The sequence below is a fragment of the Mustela nivalis genome, assembly GCF_964662115.1.
Source record: "Mustela nivalis genome assembly, chromosome: 2".
NCBI lineage: Eukaryota > Metazoa > Chordata > Mammalia > Carnivora > Mustelidae > Mustela > Mustela nivalis.
The window spans coordinates 125,900,081-125,918,615 of NC_139021.1; the positions used below are offsets into that span (position 1 = coordinate 125,900,081).

General features: G+C 35.0%; 1 protein-coding gene across 5 annotated transcripts in view; it reads right to left on the bottom strand.

The window, feature by feature from the left end:
- Positions 1 to 18,535, bottom strand: part of JMJD1C (jumonji domain containing 1C) — a gene marked incomplete at its 5' end in the record, with an annotated part of 325,008 nt that overhangs the window by 198,831 nt on the left and 107,642 nt on the right. The window contains one exon of one of the 5 annotated variants that reach the window (XM_082720120.1): positions 13,150 to 13,199. The exons of 3 other annotated variants lie outside the window; for them this stretch is intronic. Coding sequence is in view for 1 of the 2 variants with exons in the window: in XM_082720116.1 (XP_082576242.1) it covers positions 13,152 to 13,199 (48 nt within the window). The remainder of the gene's footprint in view (positions 1 to 13,149; positions 13,200 to 18,535) is intronic. One more of the 5 variants, XM_082720116.1, reaches the window with a different exon arrangement.

Consider the following 18,535-nt stretch of genomic DNA (forward strand, 5'->3'; position numbering starts at 1 on the left):
AGCCACAGTACCCTTAATGGGGAAAGAGAAGTAGAATTATACATTTATTGCTTTGTTTTTGAAGCCAAAAGTTAAGTTAGCTCCAAAAGTACAACAAATTGTCTTCACATTTTAAAACCGATCCAGCAATGGACTTTCTAGAGCCCTATTAAGTAGAGGGCCTAAAGCCAGGTCAAATAAGCAAAGGTATAGTCCACATTTTGATCTTTTCTCCATAGGTTATACTCTTTATGTTTATATAACACAGAAAGAGAGACAGAGAAAGTTCTCTATTCCCCAAAATATGTGAAAGACAATGTAGCAGCCCAGGAAATCTGAATGGTTTCAGATTCAACTGAAGATCAAAGAAACTGAGATGTCAGGAAGTCCACATGATCTCTCTTAGCTAAGCACCAAGGATCTGTGGTAATAATTGCGTCTTGGTACACAGCATATATGGGTGAGATATTTAACACTGGTTTTGCAATGGCCCTTTGTAGTCACACCTATTATCCTTGAACAAGTATAAAATCAGCAAAGCATATGATAAGAATGAAAAATAATTAGGCCATTCTCCTATGGTAGAGTAATTCTAATTGTCTAAAATGCTTGACAAAAATGGCAGGCCCCGTTTTCAATCAAAACAAAAAAAGGGGGGGGGGCCCTGGGTGGTTCAGTGGGTTTGGCCTCTGCCTGCCACTCAGGTCATGATCCCAGGGTCCTGGGATCAGGCCCTAGCAGGGGGCTCTCTGCTCAGCAGGAAGCCTGCTCCCCACCCCACCCCCCACCACCTCTCTGCCTGCTTGTGATCTCTGTGTGTCAAATAAATAAATAATCTTTAAAAAATAAATAAAACAAAAAAAGGTTTGGAATCTTAAGAGTTTTCTTTCTCTAAAGAGACTAGAATAAACTAAGTATCTACCTCAAAATGGGTGCTTGTCCTTAGTATACGTGTCCTTATTCAGACAGCAGATGTTCTAGTACCACAAAAAAATATTTGTTAGTTTTAATTTTATGATCGGTTGACTTAAAATGTTTACGTGCTACTGAATTTTCAAGAATCCAGTGGCGGAAATTTTGTTCCCTAATACTTTCTATAACACTTAATGCTGGCACTGTCTTCAGACTTGAGATTGGTAGGAAAAATCATATATAATGGTCCAAATAAATATTGAGGTACTGAATAGTTGATTGAAAGTATATAAGTATTAAAGAAGGTCTAAATACCTTTTAATACTATATACTGGTAGTATTTAACTAAATACTGGTAGAATTCTGACACTGAATAAAAAGCTATTTCATTCTGAGAGCCTTTTTTATTTTTTTCAACTTACTAGTATTTAAAAATAATGCCTAGAATCTAATTTAAAGAGTCATATTTGTGTTGGCCTTACATTTCAGGGGATCTTGCATGCCAAGATTATTTTAAAATAGGACAGATTATTTATGGAATCTCCCCTTAGGTATATCCTAACACTTACAATTGATAGAATAGACCCACAGAAAGAGATGTGATCAAGTACTTCCATTTTTGGTTTTCAAATTTAATTATTTGACTATATCAAGAATTTATTCATTGAGAAATTCTTCTACAATCAATAGGAGTCAAAGGGATCAAATAAAAAGATGAAATACTGTTTTAAAAAGAGAAAAATTTTCCCTTTATTAAAGTATTAATAGTTTCAATACTATAACTGAGCCTCCAAGTTTTCTAAATTTCTCAACCATAGTGACTTTTCACCTCTTTTATACTTAATCGTCCTAGACCTTGTCATTCTCCAAAACTACTCCATATAAGAAATCTTTTTCTTTTCTTTTCTTTTTTTTAATAGAGGGAGGGATGGAGAGAGAGAGAATCTTAAGGGAAGGAGGGGGAATCTTAAGCAGGCTCCATGCCCAGTGTGGAGCCCCATACGGGGCTTGATCTTACAACCCTGAGATCATGAACTGAGCAAAATCAAAAGAGTTGGGTGCTTAACCAACTGAGCCACCCAAGAGCCCCATCTGAAATCTTTAACAATCTACTATTTCCTTTTGTCCCTACTTTCACATTTTCCTTGAGCATTCCATTTTTCGATGTCCACCAACCATTCATTCAGCAAATACTGATAAGGATACCACTCAGTATCTGCAGTCCACCTCTCTTTCAACTCAACCTGAACCTTACATAGTCTCTTATCAGGGCTCGAATTTCCTGGCTTCAAGAAACACTTCAGAAGTCTGGTTTTCAAAAACAATTTTTTTTTTTAAAGATTTTATTTATTTATTTGACAGAGAGAAATCACAAGCAGACGGAGAGGCAGGCAGAGAGAGAGAGGGAAGCAGGCTCCCTGCCGAGCAGAGAGCCCAATGCGGGACTCGATCCCAGGACCCTGAGATCATGACCCGAGCCGAAGGCAGCGGCTTAACCCACTGAGCCACCCAGGCGCCCCTCAAAAACAATTTTCTATCACTTGAACTCAGTCACTGGTCTCTTATCATTTTGCAATGCACTCAAGTGTCTACCAACGCATTTAGTAGTCTATATTGAAATTACTTGTATACTCTCAACTAAATAATGTCAGTTAATGGTACTGATCCAATTTAGAAAATAAGGAATGAAGAACAAAACCGGCGTGGTCTCAAGTGATGAGGAACTGAATTCACTATTATAACTCTTCTAGAGTCATGTTTTTTGAGCCATGGTAATTTGGTTACCATTATGGTTTTATAAATTCCTTCAACTATAAAGGTTAATTACCTCATTGCAGATAAAAACTTGAGTTTACAAATATGAGAAAAATACATGAATATCCCTTATCTCAAAATGAAACAAACAATCTATACCTTTGAGGCTGTATACATATTCTGATTAAATATACCTATAACCTTAAAAGAAATGAAAAATATATAAGGTTTTCTTTCTATTAGGGTGGCCCAGTAATCTAATTTGGTAAGAATGACCTCTGACTGAAGAAGCCGAGACTAAGTACGAGAATTCAGAAACCTGAGAGAGGTACTTTGATTCCTGGAGACTTGGGGTGGGAAGAGCATGTATAATGCTGCATGCTCTTGGTCTTAATCAAAACAGCTGGCAGTATTTTATGATAATAAAAAAAAAATAACATACGGAGAAATTTATCAAAATACATTTAGCATGTGTATATGAGAATTGTTAAAATGCTGATAAAAGAAACTGAAGGTCCCAATACAGGACAGATACAGTTGTGTTCATTAATTGAAAGACTCAGTATTAAAAAGAAAATTCTTCCCTAAATTGATCTATAGATTCAATGCAATTCCAATCAAAATCCCTGTAGAATTTTTTCAGACTCTAAAATTTACATGGGAAGGGCACAAAAAATTTTTGAAAAGACAAAAATTTGGAGGACTCATATTGTTTGGTTTCAAGACTCACTATAAAGCTAAAGTAATATAGTAAATATATACTATATTACTATAGTATGTTTGGTTTCAAGACTCACTCTAAAGCTAAAGTAACATAGTAAATATATACCATATTACTATAAAGTAATATAGTAAACAGTAATATAATATAGTAATATGGTATTGCCAAAAACCAGAGACACAAATCAATACAAAAGAATGAAGTCTGGAAACAGCCATAAAACACAGGTAAATGATTTTTGACAAATGAACAAATCCAATTAAAAGGAGATATTCTTTTCAACAAATGCTGCTGGGATAATTGTACATTCAATCCGTATTTCATACTATATACAAAAATTAGACCCAGTTTCAGACTTAAACACAGAAAATAAAACTTTTTTGAAGAACAAGTTCTTCCTGACTTTGGGTTAGGCAAAAAATTATTAGAAAGGACTTCAAAAGCACGGACCATGAAAGAAAAAAAATGTGATGAAATTAACTAGATGTCATCAAAATTTAAAAAAAAAATTGTGGAAGACTTTAAGAAAATGAAAGAATAGAACACAAACTATAATAAAACGTTTGAAAAAAGACGTATCCAGAATATATACTGTCAAAATTCAACAAAAAGAAAACTAATCAAAAACCATGGGATAAGATTTGAACAGATACTTCACCAAAGAAGATATACAGATGTCAGATAAGCACATGAAAAGATACTCGAAATTATTATTCGTTAGAGAAATGCCAAAAAAAACCCATAATGAGATACCATTACATACCTAATTGAGTGGCTAAAATTTCAGTCATGTGAAATGAAAACTTACATTTACACAAAAATCTGAATATGAATGTATATAGCAGTTTTATTTTTAAAAGACAAAAGCTAGAAACAATACGAATAGGGAATGTATAAACACACTATCGTATACCCGTATAATGAAATACTTCTTGGCAATAAAAAGGAACCAATGATTGATACATGCAACAATATGGATAAATATCAAACACTTTTAGATAACAGAAAGAAACCTGACTCAAAAGGTTACATATAAATATTATATAATTCTATTCATATGACATTCAGTGAAAGTCAAAACAATAATGATTGGGGATTATTAGTTGTCCAGAGTTAAGAGTGGAAAGGATTTAAAGGTTTGACTACAAAGGACTGATAGCAAAAAGAAATTTTGTGGCAAAATGATTGAATTGCTCTACTGTTGTTCATTGTGGTAAGTTACATTATTATGCATTTGTCCTCAGAACTACTGACCAAAAGCAGTTACATTAATATGCATTTGTCCTCAGAACTGACCAAAGAAAAGGTAAATTTTACTCTAATTAAAAAACAACAAGCTGTAAGTAGAGACTTGAACTGACAAAAGAAGCTCAAATGATCATAATTAAAAAAAACCAAGCCACTCCCTTCTCCTAAAGGCAGTTGATATAATAGCATTATACCTACTGGGATTATACTACAAAGACTTATACGCCTTTAGGAGTAAAGGATAGAAGAATGAGAAGGCAACTTCAAACGTAGGCTATCTCCTAATATACTGGCAGGACAAAAATGTCTACAACTGTACATTATTATGGTACACGCTGATCCCAGGATTCTCTTTCCTTAAGAGAGAAGAAAAACCTCACTTAGGGAGTCTTCTGACATATCCATTTCCATACTTCCCTTTTTTTGCTTTTAAAAAGGAGGTAAGGGAGAGGAAAGATACATAAAAACACTGAAAAAATATGTAAAAACACTGAAAACTGAGATTAAATATACCTGTACTATACATACTTCCCAAATGCCATGTAACTGTTAATGAAATAGTGTCTGTGATAAGAAAAAGCATTAATAGAAGAGCATACCCTGAAATCAAAAGGACATAAATCTTGGGACCGGAAAGTTTACAATATGAAACCTTATTCATAAGCTTGCAATGTTTGGTTTCCAGAGAGCTCTTAGAACATATATCCCAATTTTTCTAGGAGGAACTAATAATGGTGCCTTTTCGTAATAGGCACAAGGGGGCACTGGAACACAGAGTATTATGTCTTCTAGTACACCTCAGGACCTACCCTAGAACTGGGAGGGTTGTAGGAGAGGAACAGCTAGTATGCATATTGTATCTTCATTTCATAAAATTTTTTTTAGTAGAAGAAAGATTTTATAAGACTGGATTTAAATGTATGCACTTTTCCAGCAAATTCATGGAATGAATTTTTCCTTCTATCAGACCTATTAGTAAGAATTGCTTTGATTTCTTAGTTCTTATAGGTCAGCTATAATTCCTGAATTTAATAAATTACCACAACAAAGGACTTCAAATGAAAATCACTATTATTTACTGATCTCATCTTTTAATCTATGGCTCTACCACAATAAAGTGAAAGTAACGATGTAAGTTCATAAATAATTCTTCAACTATTTAGTATGCTACATTAATGCCTCTAATTTTATATACAGGCATACATTATTTTATATACTTCGCAGATATTGCCTTTTTTTTTTTTTTTTTTTAAACTAAGTGAAGGTTTGTGGAATCCTGAGCGGAACAAGTCTAGTGATGTCATTTTTCCAACAGCACTTGCTCACTTCAGGTTTCTGTCACATTTTGGTAATTCTTGGAATATTTCTAATTTTTTCATTTTATTACATTTGTTATGGTGATCTGTGATGTGACCTTTGACGTTACTAGTGTTAATAGTTTTGGGGTACTACAAACCACACCATATAAAACTAAGAACATAATTGATAAATGTTGTGTAGGTTCTGACTGCTCTACCATCCCAGCCATTTTCCTATTTCTCTCCCTCTCCTCTGGTCTCCCTAATTCCCTGAGATACAATAATATTGAAATTAGGCCAGTCAATAACACTACAATGGCCTCTAAGTGTTTAAGTGAAAAGATGTCCCTCACTTCTCACTTTAAATCAAAAACCTGAAGTGATAAAGCTTAGCTAGAAAGGCATGCCAAAAGCCAACACAGGCCAAAAGCTAGACCTCTATACCAGTTAGCCAAGTTGCAAATGCAAAGGAAAAATCCCTGAAGGAAATTAAAAGTGCTACTCCAATGAACACATGAATAGTAACAAAGAAAAACCTCTTTAATTGCTGATATGAAGAAAGTTGTATTGGTCTGAATAGAAGATCAAACCATCTACAACATTCCCTGAAGCCAAAGCCAGATTAATCCAGAGCAAAGCCCTAAATCTCTTCAATTCTATTTAAGGCTGAGAGAGGTAAGGAAGCTGCAGAAGGTAAGTATGAAGCTAGCAGAGGTTGGTGCGTGAGGTTTAAGGGAAAAAAAGCCATCTGCAGTAACATAAAAGTACAAAGTGAAAGAAGCAGCAAGAACTTATCTAGAAGAATATGACAAAAAACCTTGAAAACCCAGAAGATCTAGCTAAGATAACTGATGAAGATGACTACACTAAACAACAGATTTTCATGTAGGCAAAACAGTGAAGATGCCATCAAAGACTTTTACAGCTAGAAAGTAATCAATGTCTGGCTTTAAACCTTTCAAGACAAGCTGATTTTCTTGTTAGGGGCTAATGCAGTTAGTGACTAAATTAAAGCCAGTGCTCACTTACCATTCTGAAAATCCTAGGGTCCTTAATAATTATGTTAAATCTCTTTTGTCTTTGTTCTATAAATGGAACAACAAAGCCTGGATAATAGCACATCTGTTTACACATGGTTTACTGTTATTTTAAGCCCCCAGGTGAGACCAACTGCTCAGAAAAAAATTTTCCTTTTGAAATATTAGTGCTCATTGACAATGGGCCTGGTCATTCAGGAGCTCTAATGGAGATGAACAAGATTAATGCTGTTTTCATATCTGTTAAGATAACATCCATCCTGTAGCCCATGGATCAAGGAGTCATTTTGACTTTCAAGTCTTATTGTTTAAGAAATACATTTCATAAGGCTATAGCTGCCACAGATGATGATTCCTCTGATAAATCTGGACAAAGTAAACAGAAAACCTTCCAAAAAGAATTCACCATTCTAGATGCCATTACGAACACTTGTAATTTATGGGAAGAGGTCAAAACATCAACATTAACAGGAGTTCAAAAGAAGTTGATCCCAACCCTTGACTTTGAAGAGTTCGAGACTTCAGCAGAAGTAACTGCAGATGTGGTGGAAACAAGAAAAGAACTAGGAAAGGAGCCTGAAGATAGGACTGAATTGTTGCTATCTCATGATAAAACTGAATGAATGAGGCTTTGCTTCTTATAGATGAACAACAACAAAAAAAAAAGTGGTTTCTTGAAATGGAATCTACTCCTGATGAAGATGCTGTAAAGACTTGAAATGACAACAGAAGATTTAGAATATTAATAAACTCAGTTGATAAAGTAGCAGCTGGGTTTGAGAGAACGGACTCCAACTCCAAAAGGAGTTCTACTATGAGTAAAATGTTATCAACATTACATGCTAGAGAAATTCTACTTGAAAGAGTCAACTGATGTAGCAAACTTCACTATCTTACTTTAAGAAACTGCCACAGTCACCCAACCTTCAGAAACCACCATTCTATTGATCAGTCAGCAGTTATCACCAATGAGGCAAGACCCTCTACTAGCAAAAAGATTATAGCTAGCTGAAAGCTCAGATGATGGTTAGCATTTTTTTAGTGATAAAGCAAGTACATTGTTTATTTTAGATATAGTGCTATATCTATACAGACTTAATAAACTATAGTGTAAATTAACTTTTATATGCACTGGAAAGCCAAAAAATTCATTTGGCTCACTTTATTGCACTATTTACTCTATTGTAATGATCCAGAATTGATTCCACAGTATCTCTGAGGTATGCCTGTATATGAAATGCTATTTTGAAAAATCTAATTTTTTTTGTAGAGACAATAACATAATGGGATTCCCATGCCCATTACCCACCTTTAACAATTTTTATCTCATGGTCAATCTTGTTTCAACTAAAAAAAAGATATATTATTTCTGCAAAATTATCCATTATCAGTCAGTATTCAAGTTTCCCAGCATAGACTTTTTTCCTTTTCAGTTTGTTCAAATTAAGATTATAAATAAGTTCCATTTATTGCCAGTCATTGACATGAAACTTACATCTCTTTTTATCTTTAAGGTTTTACCTCTTTTCCTCCTGCAATGTCTTTGTTAAAGAAATGAAGTCACTTGTTCCATGCAGACTTCAAATACCTATATTTTGCTGACTATACCCCTGAGACATTTTTTAATTCCTCTTGTCCTTGTTTTAATTTTCTGTAACTGTTGAATTTAGAGTTTTAATCAAATTCTGAATTCATAGAGAAGCCAACCTCCTATGCAGTACTGGGTTTCAGCAAGGGGCATATGCATATCGCCTTCTATCTGTGGTAATAGCAGCCACCAATGAGTGACAACTAAATGGAGTATTTCACTGAGAGCTGCAAAGAATGCAGAGAAGACATGCAAAGAAAGCAAAGAATGACATTCTAATTTTATTATGCCTTCATTATTTACTATATCTATAATATGTCTAGTAAATGAAAATTCTCATTAATCTTTGGTTTCCAAGAAGTACCTTGAACAGAAAAGGAAGAATACTTGGTTTTTATTAGTTTTTTCTTTTCAGCATAACAGAATTCATTGTTTATGCACCACACCCAGTGCTCCATGCAATATGTACCCTTCATAATACCCACCACCTGGCTCCCATAACCTCCTACCCCCCACCCCTTCAAAACCTTCAGGTTGTTTTTCAGAGTCCATAGTCTCTCATGGTTCACCTCCCCTTCCAATTTCCCTCAACTCCCTTCTCCTCTCCATCTCCCTATGTCCTCCATGTTATTTGTTATGCTCCACTAATAAGTGAAACCATATGATAATTGACTCTCTCTGCTTGACTTATTTCACTCAGCATAATCTCTTCCAGTCCCGTCCATGTTGATACAAAAGGTGGGTATTCAACCTTTCTGATGGAGGCATAATACTCCATAGTGTATACGGACCACATCTTCCTTATCCATTCATCCGTTGAAGGGCATCTTGGTTCTTTCCACAGTCTGGTAACCGTGGCCATTGCTGCTATAAACATTGGGATACAGATGGCCCTTCTTTTCACTACATCTGTATCTTTGGGGTAAATACCCAGTAGTGCAATTGCAGGGTCATAGGGAAGCTCTATTTTTAATTTCTTAAGGAATCTCCACACTGTTCTCCAAAGTTGCTGTACCAACTTGCATTCCCACCAGCAGTATTAGTTTTTTAAATAATAGGTTAGTATTTTAACCTCCCGGAATGGTAAAAAATGGTAATGTGTTTTTTAGGCGAGGGATCATTATAAACTCTCAGATTTAAGTAAATGTAGCATGCTTCAAATTTCTGTAGTTGTTCATTTCTATTCTTTTTCTGTTTATTTATTTTATTATTTTAATTTATTTGTCAGAGATTTTATTTATTTGTCAGAGAGCGAGAGAGCACAAGCAGGTAGAATGGCAGGCAGAGGTAGAGAGAGAAGGAGGCTCCCCATTGAGCAAGGATCCCAATTCGGGACTTGATCCCAGGACCCTGGGATCATGACCTGAGCCAAAGGCAGCTGCTTAACCCACTGAGCCACCCAGGCATCCCTGTTTATTTCTATTATTGTCAAAATTTTCCATCTTTGGCCAGTGAGCGCCTCTTTAATTAGTTTCTGAGTCTTTTAGACAGAGCTTAGTAGTCTTTAATAGCTTTCCCACTTCTGATATAACAAAATATCCGAGGATCATCTTGTCCATCTCCTGTCCCAGACCTGAAATTAACCATATATCCAAGGAACTTTAGTACTTTTCATTCAATGGGAAACAGCTTCCACAGACAACAGTCTGGGTTCTAAGGAGTGTTCATTTCACCTTTTATTGTGGTAAGAGTTAGTGTAATTTTATACTGATATATCCAAATAAAATTCTATTTAAAATTTTGATCCTATATTTCTATTTCTCCCTTTTCCCAACCTGTATGTGATTCCTGTTACACAATGTCACCAAATAATTAAAATCATTTGCCTTATGGCACAATATATATACAACAATTTGGGAATAATAACAACACTATGATTAATGAAAACCATTTAAAGTTTTTATATTGTTCTTCTGTCCTCAGGGTATAATCTACCCAGCATGTATAATCAAATTATTGTGTTTTAAAGTCACTTAAAATAGTTTCTTCCTATAATTATACCACTTAGGCTTCCTTCTTTGTCTCATTTTGCTTTCACTTTTTTTGTTTCATTTTTGCTTTCACTTTCACATTTTGCTTTCACTTGTTTTTTAAATAATTAAAACTTATTTTAGAGTTATGTAAAACATTTACATGGTTTAAACATCACACCTAGAAAACAAGGTATATTTGCAGAACTCTAGCTATTCCTTCTATTTCCTGTTCCCTATAGTGGAATAGTTTTTTTTTTTTTTAATTAATTCCTAAATTAAAAAAAATAAAATTAGAAATGTATATACATATAAATATATTTAAACAGTAACATACTTATTAGTTTTACTGCACAATAATATAAATTGTCAAATTTGCTTTTACACCCATATAATACTCCACGGGATAATAATAAATATTGTATGCAGTGAAAACCCTACTAATGAATACTTATGTCCTTTCAGTCTTTTGCTATTACAAACAGAGCTACAGTGAATGTAGACGTGTACATATGTCATTTTGTATTTATGCCACCCTATATTTGGGATAAATTTCTAGGAGTGAGATCTACTGATCAAAGAGTAGATGAATATTTAATTTAGCTAGGTAATGCCAAATTTCCCAATACACGAGGTTGTACTACTTTGTATTCCAATAGACAAGGTCTGAGAAAGTGCCTGTTTTCCACAGTCTCACCAAATGGGTATGTTGCAATTTGAAAGGAGAGGGGAAGTGAGGAAGAACCGGACAGGTGAAAATTATTACCTCAGTACCGTTTTGTTCACCTTTTCCCTTTTATAGGCTATTTCATTGATCTACTCTTTGTTGTGGGGGGAGGGGCAAAGGGCAAGGCCATCCCCCAGTGTGGAGCCCAACACAGGGCTTGATCTCATGACCCAGAGATCATGTTCCAAGCCACAATCAAGAGCTGGATGCTTAACCAATTGAAACACCCAAAAGACCCACACTGATCTACTCTTCTCTTTTTTCCTGCCATATTCATAGCTGGGTTTTATTTGCCCTTATTTTTCTCTCTTAAGGTAAATCCCTGGGTCATTGGTTATATTTTCCATCATTTCTAATATAAGCACTTAAAGATATAAATTTCTCTCTAAACCCTGAAGATGCATCTATACATTCTGTTATGTGCATTATATCATTCAGTTTGAAATGACATCTAATTTCCCTTGTGATTTCTTCTTTGACCCACAAATTGTGGGTATCGTCTAATAACCAAACATTCAAATGACATCATACTGTTATTATTCTAGTTTAATTCCACCATGATCCAAGTCCAACACTCTTGTGTTACTTCCATCCTTTTAAATTTATTTAGAATTATTTCATGATCCAGCATATGGTCTCTTTTGATAAATATACCATGTGCACTTGAAAAGAAACTGTATTATTGCAGCATGAAGTGCAGTGATCCAAAAATATCAATTAAATCAAGATGAATGAGAATGTCAAATCTTTAATGTCTTTGCTAGTTTTTTATGTAGTTATTCTATCAACTGCTATAGGAAAGGTATTAAAATTTTCCAACTATCACTGCAAAACTGCCTATATTTAAGTTCTACAATTCTATAAAATTCTACTTGAGGTATTTTGAAGCTATGCTATCAGGTACACAACTATTTGTCACTGTTATGTCAGAATTGTGACCAAGAGATAGTACATATATATGAAAAGAAATAGGAACTATATTAATCCTTGTTTTAAGTCCATTTCTTAGGAGATTCAATCCAAAAAAATGAGTCATTGCTATTTACTAGTTGCAATGAATAATATCAGTATGACACAGTTCTTATTTCCAAAGAGGCCTACAATCATATTTCAAAAGCACTGCCATAAACATCTAAGTAGCAAGCCTTATAAGAATACCACAGTATAACTTCTTAAATTTAAGAAGCTTATATAGTACATGTAGGTACACTCCTTTCGATTCATTTTTAACAACTAAATCCTCTCAACTCACCCGAAGTAGATACTAAGTATATCTTATAGCTGAGAAATGTAAAACCCAGAAAGATTAAGTGATTCATTCAACATTACACAGTTAACATTTGGCAGAGCTAGAACTCAAACCTGAGTCTACTTTTGTAATATCACACATAGCTCCAAGAAAGATAAGAATATTCAACAATGTGAATTGGAGACCAAAAAGTAAAAATTACAATTCTAATTATATAAATATGGATAATTCCAATAAGAAATAGGAGGAGATATTACCTATGAAAGTATGAACTCTACTAGTAAAAGTCATATCAATTTCTTATTTCTCAGGGCCTGATATACTTTGGGAACTTAATAAATGTCAGTGGACTGAATAAATGAAGTTGATGAGTGAGTGAAACAATATGGCTACTATAGAGTTTTCTGAGGTCAGATTTTAAAAGGACATATATAAATAATGGAAGGAGGGAAATGTAACTAAGAATATTTATGAATTAATATCAAAAACCATATTTATTTATAATATTATCAGAATAGAATAAATGTTATCAGTGGTACAAAGAAAAACCAAACAGGCCTATTGATTGTATAAATGTAAGAGGACGAACTAAGAAGAAACAAGAATACTGCATGGGAAAGATGATGTAATGTTAACAGATGCAGAGAGAATAAAGAACTACTCACACCTCCTCTTTTGCATCCATCTTCTCCACCAAGGAGAATTGAGTAGAAAACTGGAAAAGGTAGAAGAAACATAGTTAAAAAGTAAATGAAGTTGAAATGAGAAAAGAAGACAGTAAGAGAATACCTAGCTAACTTTTTAAATTAGTCTTTGTCTACAGAACCTAAATAATCATAGGTCTGAATTAGACATGCAATTCTAATGTGTATAATCTGCAAAACATCATAAGAAAATAATTCCTAAAATGCACTGACTTGGGAAATGGAGGAACATTTTTTTCTAAGAAAATCGTGTATCAAACAAAGACTCTTTGAGTTGAAAAGGCTCTTGACAATCCATTAATGTTGATCTATATCCAAAGTACAAAAATTATTACTTGCAAGTTGGCTTGTAAGCACTAAAAAAGGAAAAAAGGTTATACCAAGAGCAAATTTTATTTCACTACAATGATCTTAAGTTTTTTCTTTATCGATAAATTTCTTCTTTTTAGGGAGGCTAGTGTAACTAATACACTAGATTTTTAAAATTCTAATATTGTAGGGAAATATATTGAACATACTTTGAAGAATAAACTAAAAACTACATAAGGTCATTAATAATATAGGATAACTTGGTACTCATAGCTGGACTGAAAAAAAAAAATACAACTTACAGTATTAACCAAGAACTAAAGAAAAGTGATTGAATGTCTTCAAAAGTAATCCATGGGAAAATATATTATATGTTTATAAAAAATAAAAAAATTTAAAAAAAAGTAATCCATGGGGCTCGAACTTCATACTTCAGTCAAGATACTCAGCTGGCTCAACAGGATGCAAAGTTAATAATAATTAACATGATGGATGATAAAATGAAGATTCCAATAAATTTCAACAGACTAGAAAAATAAGCAGAATCAACTAATATTAAAATAACTTCAAGAGCAGTGCTGACTTCATGAAATAAAAGGTTAAGCTAAAGTTAGAATTTAGGAAAGCTGATAAACACTCCAATTTACAACACAGAAGCCCACAACAGTTCTTTATGTCTTTTTATGGTTTTGTTTTGTTTTTTCTTGAGAGAGAATCTGAAGGAGGCTCCATGCCCACCCTGAGATCATGACCTGAGCCAAAATCAAGAGTCAGATGACTAACGCAACTCAGCCACCTAAGTGCCCCAGAAGCCCACAATGGTTTAATATTGGTTGAGAACTAATAAGAAGAATGATACTAGTCTGGTTAAGGAGCAGCTAGACACCCAGATCTTTCCTTGATCTAGCCTAGCAACTGCCTCCTCTTTCACTTTGTAGAAGTGGAGGTTTTCTCCCCCTAGAAAAGGTTATTGAAGGGTGTATGAATAAGGGAGTGTACTAAAGCAGACTGAAGACAGAGACTGCTACTAAAAGAGGAAAATCAAGCGAAAGTTATATAATAAAATATGCTGAGAACCAAACCTCTCCCAAAATGCCTAGTTTTGTTCCTTTACTTCAATGGGTATAAACTTTGAGAGGGAAAAGATTGGCAGATACCTCTGGGAAACCTGATCAGTTTAAACACACCTAAATACAGACATTAGGTATTCCCTAAAAAAGCAGCCTCATCCATTGGGGAGGTATGTGCTATGTAAGAAATAATAAATAAAGTTAAAAAAAAAAAAAAAAAAAAGCCTGATCTCCAGACAGTTAAAAGTATAGTCAACAAATCCTGCCCCTGTTGCTCAGAGCTCCCAGTATATTTTAAAGTGTTAAAGCTATTAAATCTGAGTAGTCAGAATCATCACATATTTCATGTGAGGAAAATATCAAATTTAAAACACAGAGACTAAATTACACATGGAGAAATAAAGTGACTGAAAGACAAGAAGACTCTGAAAGGAGAAGAAAGCCAAAACAAAACAAAAAAACAAAAAGAAAAACAACAACAAACCCCCCCCACAAAACCCTAATATTAATATTCTCAATAAATTTAACAATCAAAATACAGAAATAGGTAGCTATCAAAAAATAAGTTTGCTAGAAAACAAAAACACTTTAGGAAATTAAACTATGATAGAAATGAAAAAACTCGACAGAAGATTTAGAATATAAAGTTGTAAAAATTTTCCCACTAACTACAACAAAAAAATATGGGAGAAAAAAATATTGTAGAAAGAGGACCCGTGTGGTCCTATACCACAAAACAAAGTTCTGGTAAAGAGAAAAAAAAAAAAAAAACCCAGGAGGGAACTAAAGAAATAATTCAAGCAAATTTCCCAGAACTGAAACTCAAAGTTCCCAGACTGAAAAGCAACTCCTAAAAAGCAATAAGCATTCAGATGAAGAGATTCCTATCTAGGAATGTCATGAACTTCCAAAGCACAAACAAAAGAGAAGATCCCACATGCTTCTTTTATATGGAAGATTAAAAAGCAGAACTGCACAACTTGTTAAAAGCAACACCAGAATCAGGAAGACATTAGATCAAGCTTTCAAAATTCTGAGGAAAAATCATTTCCAATCTCTTAATCCAGAATTCTATATACAATCAGATATGGGTCAAGTTTCAGCTTAAATACAGATCCTTTCAAGGCACCTGGCGCAGAGAAGGGAGAGAAACAGGCTATCATACTCAGGAGCCTGCATGCGGTAAGGCAAACCCCCTTAACAGCTGGCTTTAAAATGCAGTGGGGCCGAATTTCCTTAGTTCTAAAAATCAGTGGGACTTAAAGCCTGGAATTTAAAAACTAAGCAGCCCAGTTCTTAGGAAGCATGAAGGGCAACAGGAAGGTGAGCACCTGCCTTTAAAAAGACAGCACAATAACCACAGAGTGTGTAGAAGCAGCAGGTTGAAAAATGCCCAGGGTATATGAGAGGAAGAGTGCTTTACTAATCTGAGAGCTTGTCCCAAAGGGGCAGAGATCACGGGGAGACTCGTGCAGGAACAAAGGAGCTGGCAGGCACCATTTCCCTCCCCTGCCTACCAGCATAAACACACAGCCACCCAAAGGAACCAGCACAACACCAACATTCAACTACTTAACTCTTACACCAAGCCCCGCCCCCCAGATTTGGTGGATTTGCCTTTTACAGTCACACTTGCCTGAGTCCTGGAGCTGCAGATCCCTCACCTGTAAGCTCAAACCAAACCTTGCCAACACAGCATCTCCTGACCCTTGCGGGATCTGTCTCGTGGTGGAGGACCCCTCCGAAGGAAGACCTGCACATACCCTGTTAAAACTGCATTCCCCGCCCACCAATTTTTGTGGCTCCTCCCAGGCTAGCCTTTGCCCAAACAGAAAATCAACAAGTAAACAACGGCTTTGAATGACACACTAGACCAGATGAATTTAACAGATATATTCAAAACATTCCATCCTGAAACAGCAGAATATGCATTCTTTTCAAGTGTACCTAGAACATTCTCCAGAAGAGATCATTAGGCCACACAAGATTCCACAAATTCAAAAAGATCAAAGTCATACCATGCATGTTTTCTGACCACAATGCTATGAAACTGAAAGTCAACCACCAAAACAAACAAACAAACAAACAAAACCCTGGAAAGAGCACAAACACTTAGAGGTTAAATAACAATGAATGGGTCAACCAAGAAATAAAAAAAAAGTCATAAAAGATTACATGGAAAGAAATGAAATGAAACACAACAGTCCAAAATCTTTGGAATGAGGCAAAAGCAGTTCTAAGAGGGAAGTTTATAGCAATACAGGCCTACCTCAAGAAGCACGAAAAATCTCCAATAAACAACCTAACTTTACAGGTAAGGGAGCTAAGAAAAAGAACAAACTAAATGTAAGCCCAGCAGAAGGAAGGACATAATAAAGATCAGAGCACAAATAAATAATATAGAAACTTAAAAAAACATAATAGGACAGATCAATAAAAATAGGAGCTGATTCTTTAAAACATGAACAAAACTGATAAACCTCTAGCCAGAATCATCAGAGAAAAAGAGACAGGATTCAACAAAACAAAATCAGAAATGAAAGGGGAGAAATAACAACTGAAACCACAAAATTACAAATTATAGAATATTGTGAAATTGTATATGCCAACCAACCAGAAAACCTATTAGAAATGGATAAACTTGGGGCGCCTAGGTGACTCAGTGGGTTGAGGCCTCTCTGCCTTTGGCTCAGGTCATGATCCTAGGGTCCTGGGATCAAGCCCCAAATCAGGCTCTCTGTTCAGCAGGAAGCCTACTTCCCTTCCTCTCTCTCTGCCTGCCTCTCTGCCTACTTGTGATCACTATCAAATCAATCACTCAATCAATCTTTAAAAAAAAAAAAAAAAAAAGAAAGAAAGAAAGAAGTGGATAAACTCCTAGAAACAAAACCTACCAAAACTCAATCAGGAAGAAAGAGAAAATTTGAACAGATTTATTACCAGCAATAAAATTGAATCAGTAATCAAAAACTTCCAACAAATAAAAGTCTAGGACCAAAGGTCTTCCCAGGTGAATGCTACAAAACACTTTTTTTTTTTAAATTTTATTTATTTATTGAGAGAGAGTGAAAGAGAGAGAGAGATCAGGAGCAGGGGGAAGAAAAGCAGGAGAAGCAGACACCCTGCTGAGGAGGAAGCCCAACACCCAGGACTCATCCAAGGAACCCCCGGATCATGACCTGAGCTGAAGGCAGTCACTCAACTGACTGAGCTACCTAGGTGCCCTAAATGCTACCAAGTATTTAAAAAGACTTAATACCTATTCTTCTCAAACTATTACAAAAACTAGAAGAGGAAGGAAAACTTCCAATTTTCATTCTACAAAGTCAGCCATTACCCTGATACAAAAACCAGATAAAGATACCACAAAAAGAGAACTACAGTCAGTATATCTGATGAACATAGATGCAAAAATCCTCAACAAAATATCAGCAAACCAAATCTAACGATACATTAAAAAAAATCATTCTGAGGGGTACCTGGCTGGTTCACTCAGTAGTGCATGTGACTCTTGATCTCGGGGTTATGGGTTTGCGCCCCATGTTGGGTATATAATTTACTTAAAAATAAAATATAAAATCTAAAAAAGAAGGGATGGAGGGAAGGAAAATCATTCAGGATTTATTCCTGGGATGCAAGAGTGGTTCAAGATGAGAAAGTCAGGGGCACCTGGGTGGCTCAGTGGGTTAAACTGATGCCTTGGGCTCAGGTCACAATCCCAGGGTCTCTCTGGGAGCTGAATTCTCTGCTCAGCGGGGATCCTGCTCCCCACCCCCCTGCTTCCCTCTCTGCCTACTTGTGATCTCTGTCAAATAAATAAATAAAATCTTTAAAAAAAGAAAAAAAAGAGATGAGCAAGACAATCAATGTCCTACAACACACCAAGAGAAAGGATAAAATCCATATGACTGATCATTTCAGTAGATGCAAAAAAAAAGCATTTAACAAAGTATAATACCCACTCATAA